We start from the raw sequence: 8,020 nt of genomic DNA on the forward strand, positions 1-8,020 counted from the left end.
ATGCAACCTGAAGGATCGTCTTCAACGTCACTGGGAAGACTGGATGGCGATATTCGTGACTCCCCCCTTCCCTCTCACGCTCCAGGAGCCCCGGGCGGCGCGGCGGTGGCGGCTCCCCCTCCTCCCCTTTCCCCTCAGAGCGCGCTCCAAGAGCCGGGCGCGGGCCAACCCGAGCGGAGGAACCTAGTCTACGAGGAAGCTTCCGTGGCGGGGAACCAACTCTCGCGCCCCACCGGCATCAGCCCGGGGGAAGGCGGCCCAAGGCTCGGGGGGCTTCCCGGAGGCGACCCCGGAGCGCCGCCCGCTCCCCTCAGGTAAAAAAGCAACGCCGCGCCTCTGAGGTAAAAAGCAACCAGGACGCACGGCCCGCCCACGGCCCCTCAGGTAGCTCCGCCCCCGCGCTCCTGATAGGCTCGCGTCACGCCGCCCAATGCGCTCCGGCCCTCGGGCGCGGGCATCGCGCGACTCTCGGTCGGCCGTCGCCTCGCAATGCCGCGACCAGTCGCCGCGACTTTGCCCGCCGACGCCCCGCCTCTCCTGCGCGCTGATTGGCGCAGAGACCTGCTAGATATCACCTCAGACGGACCCTGACCGCTCGGCTTTCGGGAGTGCGGGGCCGCGGAGGCTGGTGGCGGAGCGGCGGGATCCAGGTGGGAGAAGCGCGGAGGGGTGTCCCGCGGTTCCCGGGGGGGGGGGTGAAGACTCCCGCCGCGGCAGCCGCTCCTTCCTGAGGCAGCCGCTGCCCGCTTGAGCTCGCCAGGCATGGCCGGCTGGGGAATTCTGGGAGTTGAAATCCGTGGCCGGCTGGGGAATTCTGGGAGTTGAAATCCATACAGCTTAAAAGTTGCCACGGTTGAGAATACTAATCCCAGGTGTGGGAAGACTGGTTTGAGCCGACCTTCAAAGGTAGTTTGTCCTTCTCCCAGATTAATTTACAGGGTCGATGAGCTGAAGAGTTTGGGGACCCTTGACTTGTCATCCCTAGAACTTCCTGCTGTGCTTTACTTTTAGAGGCTTGGACCACCATCCCAGAAGCAACTCAGAACTGAGGATATTCTGAAAACCAGTGATTGATGTCCCTTTCCGTACCCTGCTAATAAGGAGAAGTGCATTTTCTATTATTTATACAGGTAAACTTCTTCCTTGGATTAACAGATCTTTGGGCTGGGCTCACCCAGAAAATCTTGGCACTGGGATATAGTTCAGAGGGATATTATAATTACTACAATTATTTCTTAAATAAATTGCCAAAAATGAAATGAGTGCAACACAAGATTATTTCAGTTTTTCACTCAACCTGTATGTTTCTTTTCTTGGAAGTAAACACCATTGTGACTGATGCATTGTAGAGACCTTGTTACTTTCATTTGCCTGAATCTTTACACAGAGAGAAAATCTTGGCAATAGCATCAAAATCTCTCACAATAGTGTATGTGTGTGTTCGTGTTGAGTACTGCTTGTCCCGCATGGGAACTGAGTGGAACGCTTTCATAACCTGACACCATGAAATGAGGAGCAAGCCATAGAAAGTGGGACGTCACCAATACGCCATCCACCTATTCCACGTGGATCATTTCTTCTGCACTCCTGTGCGCACCTTTCCCACTCTGGCCCAAAGTTGGATTTTTATGCACTAGGAGAAGAAGCTGGTACACACATCGAGAGCCTAGCAGATCTGTGGTGATGTTGCATCATTAACTAGTGAAACGCAAATAAATGAAGCATCGCTGTTGCACAGTAATAGGTTTGTGCTCAGAGCTTGTAAGACGTTAGGCTATTGAAAGTTGACATTTTATGTTTCTCTGTGTTTGACGTTACACTTTCCTTCCTGGCAATCTCCTGCAGGGGCAACAATGGATCTTGTCCTGGCTTATGCAGATAGTTACATTTTGACACCATGGGTTTATCCAGCAACATGGCCAGAAGACAACCTTTTCCGGCAGATTGTTAGTCTCTCTGTTATAACCAACGTAGGGGCAATGACCCTTTATTTTCTGTTTGCCACTCTCAGCTACTATTTGCTTTTCGACCACTCATTAAAGAAACATCCTCAGTTTTTAGAGGTGAGTGGGTTACAGCAACTTAGCAGAGCTGCTGCTTCCTTAATTTCATTCAGTTATTTTTCAGTTTCATTCAGTTGTAACTGAACTTCATTCAGTTCATTCATTCATTGTACTGAAGTTGTTACCTAGTCGGGTAATGAAATGTCTGCAAGAAAACCACCAAGCTCAGAGAACACCAAGGACTCCACAGTTCAGCTGTGAGCTGCAGAGATTCTCTTCTATTCATTCAGTTACTCATGAGAGGCCAGATCTAATGATGAGCCAGAACTCTTTATCTTGTTTTGAGTTGTGCCATGTTTAATCCTCTTCTTAAATTTGTTAATCATGTTAATGCCATAAAGCAGAATGAAGGCCTTGTTGGGGGGGGGGTTCTCTTTGATATATCTATATAGTACTTTTGGTGGGTAGGAACATTTCATTTTTTCTCTCCTGGCTTAGTCACCCTCATTTTTATTGAGGAGCCCTTTTAGTGGGAATTGGACTGCTTTGTTGGAGATAAGATGATGTGTTCTTAAAATATGTAGATTTTTAAGGTAATGTTGCATAGTGGCTAAAGTGAGCAGTAAAGCAAGACTCTGCCGCAGATTCATTAAATGGCTTTAGGGAAGCCCCTTTTCTCAGACATTCAGTGGGGAGTGTGAGGTCTACACCCTTTGCGGAGGATTGCTGAGATACTGACACAGGCTTTGGCCAGTCTCAAGGGCTCAGTGATTTTAAAAGGCATTTTTACACATTGTCTGCTTTTTTGTTCAGAATCAAGTGCAGCGAGAGATAAAGCATACCGTCTTGTCTTTGCCGTTGATCAGCATTCCGACCGTTGCTATCTTTTTCGCTGAGGTCAGAGGCTACAGTAAGCTCTACGATGATGTTGGGGACTCTCCATATGGTAAGCCACCCATTTGGCTCACCCTCCCACACTGCCCTCAATGCTGCTCCACCTCATCTGTCTGAACTCCTGCTTGCAAATGCATTCTAGCCCTTGAGAGTTCCTCAGCTGGTCTTTTCTCTCTCTCACAGTCCAGAGGCAGTGTGGGGTGAGAAGCAGGTCTTGACTGCAGAGTACAGAAATGACAGGGAAAAGACTTCTGTTTTCTGTTCAAAATGCCACTATCACTTCCCTGCTCTCCCCCCTCCTCTTTTAAAATAAATCAGGGGCAATACAGATTTCAAGAAAAAGTTGAATGAAATGATGATTTGGGGAAGGAAAACCAAACAGAATGGAAGTAGAGTTAAATCTCTTCCAAATCAAACTTGACTCCTGAGGAATAGATGGTCATGTACAGGTAGCCTTGACAAGAATACAGAAATGCTTGGCTTCCTTCCAGGATGTTTTTTTTAAACATTCTACTCTAGCCAATATCTCTGATATTTCTTTGTGATCTCCCATCCAAGTACTACCCAGATCCAACTCTCTTAATTTTTTTAAAGATCAACCAAGTGTCTCCCCCACAAACTAACTGCTTCATACCCCAATCATTGCTGCTGTTTCTCTATTTCTCCCTCTCTTTTTCTCTCTCTTGCTTAAAACTAACTGCTTACTTCCAGAGATTTTGGAATCCAAGAGTATATCTTTGCCCTGATTATGCAAAGTAAAGTAGTTTAGAACTGGCCTGCTGTGGTGGAATTGTAGTTCCAACTTTTCTGGACTGTATCAGCTTAGGGGAAAATGTTCTAAATGATGTCTGCTATTTTATGGTAACTTTCAAGGTTGGGAATTGAAGGTTTTGAAATGTAAAATATTAGAAAGCATGGAAGAAAATCCCCTGCAATTATAATTTAATCACAAATGCAGTGCTGTTAACTTTGTTAGTAGCCTGCCCATCCATATGTTTTCTTAATTATGTGCATCTGTCAGTGAACTAGCTGTTTAGCCTGTTAAATTGGGGTCACAAGGAAGTGATTGTTGAAGCATACCTGTGAAGTTGCATCGTTAATTAGTGAAGAAATGGTAGCAGCAATCCTTTAGTTGATTAGATGATTTATTTTCCCACATATTTGTGCAATTTCTTAATTACCTTTGAATGGAAAAGTTTTACCATTCAGGCTGTTTCCAGTTGACAGCTGCATGTTCTTTTAAATGTACTGCAGGCCTGTGATTTCTGTTAAGACTTCGAAGAAACACAGAATGGAGCACAGCTCTGTCTGTAGGGAGGAAGACTTTCACAAGAGGAGAAGAAGACTGGTAGCACCTTTTCCAATTAACAGATTATATTCAAAGGCATCAGGTTTTGTGAGCTGTAGCTCAGTTCATCAGAGCACAAAAACTACAGCTCACAAAAGCTGGCACCTTTGAATAAAAAATATTAGTTGGAAAAGTGCTCCTAGACTCCTGATTTTTTGCCACCATAGACTAACATGGCTCGCCTCCTACAGCATCTACAACAGTGTTTCTCAAACTTGGCAACTTTAAGATGTGCGGACTTCAACTTTCAACTGGGAGTTGAAGTCCACATGTCTTAAAGTTGCCAAGTTTGAGAAACATTGATTTACAGGAAAAGGAGGCAATCTTAGGAAACTTCCTTTTTCCAATACAGGGAGGACTCCCATCATGGCCTCTTTACTGCCAGAACTGGGGCAGAAAAAAGGGGCAGACCGAAGTCTTGCTCCCAGGATAGGGGGAAAGCTATGCAAATTCTGACAGTGACCTAGCTTATTTTCATCCTGTTAAGAAGGAACAGGAGGGAAAGGGAAGAAGAAACACATTCACAAGCTCAGGCAATGGCCACCCATCTTAGAATCTCCCACCCCATCTCTCCCTGGATTGCTCTTTGACTACCCTGTTCTTGGATTTGGTGTCTGCCCAATGTTGCTAAGGTAGATGAAACTTCTCTTAATAAATGTATAAAAATTGTCAATAAATTTGACAAATGTCATTGTTCTCATGAATGTGTATTAAATCTACTGGAGTTGTGCCCAGTCTCTAATTTCCTTCCCTCCCTTATCTAGGATGGTTCGGTGTTGTCTTCAGCATGTTTTCATTTCTGTTCTTCACTGATATGTGCATTTACTGGATTCATCGGTTTCTCCATCACAAGCTCTTATATAAGGTAAGATAAATAATCCTATGGCAAGATAGTTTCCACAACAAAGCATTACCTGCAATTTGCATGTATTGAAGCAATATACTGATGAATATCAGTTGCTGGGAACAGAGCAAGAGAGGGCTTGTGCCTTGATGAATGTTCAGAGGTTGGTTGGTGGGAACATTCCAGTGGTGTAGCAGACGGAGGCAAACTTTTCTAGTCTTCAGTTGTGGGTCAGCCAGTTGTGGAACATTATGTGCACCAACATGGTTTCTTCCACAGTGCTTAGTTCTGTCCTTACAAGTGATGATGGAGTAACATTGGTGAAATTCACAGTGTAAATGGCAAATTGAATTAGGATTATCCAGGAAGCTATTTTTGTAGCTGGTAGGGACCTCAGCAAAAAAACTGCCATGGTCTGTTTCTGTCTTCATTCTAAGGATCTCATTCCTTTCTCTCTTCTGCAGCGTTTTCACAAGCCCCACCACACATGGAAGATCACAACTCCATTTGCCAGCCATGCTTTTCACCCTCTTGATGGTTTCCTTCAGAGTGTCCCTTATCATATCTACCCATTCCTTTTTCCTCTTCACAAAGTGACCTATCTGGGTCTCTATGTCATTGTCAATATCTGGTCAATCTCTATTCATGACGGGTGCTATCGGGTTCCTGGTGTGCTGAAACAGATTATCAATGGAGCTGCCCATCACAGTGATCACCACCTATACTTTGATTACAATTATGGCCAATACTTTACACTCTGGGATAGAATTGGAGGTTCATACAAAAACCCCTCTTCCTTTGAAGGTCAGGGGCCCCATGAATATTTGAAAAAGCTGGGAAATGGCCATGGGGATCAGAAAGTACTAGGAGATGATGATGTTAAAAATAAATAGCAATCCTTCCCAGCTGAAGGATTAGGAACCTCTATGCCTTATGAACTGCGTAGCCAGAATTCAACCTGTTCCCCACCCAACAGCTTTGGAAATGGAGGCCTTTGGCACCCAGCATTCTAGGATGAGAAGGCAGAAAGAAAATACAGACTCATCACAGAGCAGGATCTTTGATGTTGACCAGTGGTGGAGAAAGCACCCATAAATGAATTCTCCTGTTGCCATTGGAATGAAATCAGGAAGTGGTCGGTGCTGCTCTTAAGTCCATCCTCAGCAGATGTTCATTTGCAAATTTCAGCAAGATCTTGTAAGTTGTTACTGTGCAGCCAGTTAAGAATGGCTACTGCTATACCAGTATATTAGTGTGTGTTTTGGATTTGGTGTGAATGGAGTCATTGTTCCCATTGTGAAATTAGTATCCTTAAATGCATATTACAATGCACTTTAGTCTTGTTTTAACAGACAAATTGGTGGGAGGAATTTCTTAACTCCTGAACTGAAGAGTACATCGGCACAACAGTGCAAATGATGTAATTTGCATCAGAGCATCAATACCCAAATGACACCAAGTGGCAACAGAACTTTGTGCATTGCCTGCAAAGTCCTGTCAAGGTCTAGAATAATGAAGTCTCACTGAACAACTGTTGAATAAGTTACGAGATGAGGAGAGATGTCATGCTAAGTATAATGTATCTAGATGCAAGTGCAGAAATAAAGCATAGGAACTTATGCTTTCATTTACTCCTTCAAAGACATCATGGCCTCTGTTTTGCAAAGAGGCCTGATATATATGTGTCTTTAATTCACTCCATAATCAATACATTTCAAACTTCTGTAGTGACATATCTAGGAACAGGGGGTGGTTCTGATTTTTACCCTCAAAGTGAAAATGTAGATTGAGTTTACATTGGTGGAGCTGTTTTACAAATTCACAAATTATTTTACAAATTATTTTACAAATGTTTAAGAGCTGCACTTTGTATGTAGTATTGCTTTGCTCACAAGGTTCCATCTACCACTAAATTCATCTCAGTGAGACTTCTCTAGAGAAACATTGGTTTGATGTACTAAATGGTGCTGCTGGCTAGTGATGATGGGAGCTGGAGTCCAACTCATCTGGAGAACACCAGATGGAAGAAGGGTATTCTAAATCATTGCTTTTGCTTTTCTCCTCTTCAGTATGTATCACCTTAAAGATTAAAATCATTCCCCCAACATATATTTATCAGGATGAATATTATTGCTTCGATAAAAATAAATGCAAATAGTTAAGGAGATAATGTGAAAAAATTCTGATTTGTTTCTTGTAATACAGGATGTCCTGTCGTTTCTCCCCTCAAAAAATTAGGCAGGCTGTGGAAACTGTCTTCTTTTTAATAATGTTTTTAAAGGATCAAACTTATTGTTGCAATAAGTTATAAAATTTACAATCAGTGTTTGTAAATTTAAAAAATGAAGGTGTATATAGTGTAGTTGGTTTATTAGTTCTGATGTTTTCTGATGATTAAATCATTAAAATGAATTGTCTGTGAACAGATTTTCATAACCACACAGCCAGCATCACAGCTACATCCAAGAAGCCCCATCTTCCCCAATTTGCTTGTCAAGTCAAGCTCTGCTCTTTGGCCTGGCCATATTGACACTGCCTTCCTCCAGGGTGTTTTGTTTTTTTTTCAACTTCTCAGTCTAGTCTGCAATGCTTAAGATTTCCTTTGGGTCTCCCATCCAAGTTACAAGCCTGATCCTACTTTGCTTCCAAACCCAGGGCAAATCAGCTAAGTGCTGCCACCTTGAAGCCAAAGCTTCTTACAAGACATCTAGGACCTTGTACCTCTCATTGTGCAAATACATTGTATTATTAAGTGTGTGTCATGTTCTGTAGGAAGTTTCAGCATAATGTGGTTCTTTGCCATTCACAGCTGAAGCTTTATGGATTGCAACAGAAATTTTAGAGAGCTTTAAACATATATTTTTCCTGCAAAACCTCTCATTGTGCCTATCAGAGCCTGGTGGTTATGTCTACCAATGTATATTAAATTTC

The 8,020-nt window shown here is 43.5% G+C and overlaps 1 protein-coding gene across 1 annotated transcript; it reads left to right on the forward strand.

The window, feature by feature from the left end:
• The first annotated feature begins 517 nt into the window (after positions 1 to 517).
• On the forward strand, positions 518 to 7,501 carry SC5D (sterol-C5-desaturase). The gene is made up of 6 exons (XM_007444886.4): positions 518 to 650; positions 1,012 to 1,130; positions 1,846 to 2,063; positions 2,817 to 2,949; positions 5,010 to 5,110; positions 5,554 to 7,501. The coding sequence occupies exons 3-6, from the start codon at positions 1,854 to 1,856 to the stop codon at positions 5,980 to 5,982; spliced, it is 873 nt and encodes a 290-aa protein (XP_007444948.1). The 5' UTR covers positions 518 to 650; positions 1,012 to 1,130; positions 1,846 to 1,853; the 3' UTR covers positions 5,983 to 7,501.
• The last annotated feature ends 519 nt before the right edge of the window (positions 7,502 to 8,020 follow it).

This window comes from Python bivittatus, unplaced genomic scaffold, assembly GCF_059951505.1.
Source record: "Python bivittatus isolate LINGU-HERP-01145 unplaced genomic scaffold, Pbiv_v1 ctg000320_np1212, whole genome shotgun sequence".
NCBI classification, from domain to species: Eukaryota; Metazoa; Chordata; class Lepidosauria; order Squamata; family Pythonidae; genus Python; species Python bivittatus.

Bases quoted from the DNA above. Each gene is read 5' to 3' on its own strand.
- SC5D (XM_007444886.4), top strand. From the start codon at position 1,854: ATGGATCTTGTCCTGGCTTATGCAGATAGTTACATTTTGACACCATGG. The intron at 2,064-2,816 runs GTGAGTGGGTTA...TTTTTTGTTCAG, and splicing joins AACATCCTCAGTTTTTAGAG to AATCAAGTGCAGCGAGAGAT. The intron at 5,111-5,553 runs GTAAGATAAATA...TCTCTTCTGCAG, and splicing joins ATCACAAGCTCTTATATAAG to CGTTTTCACAAGCCCCACCA.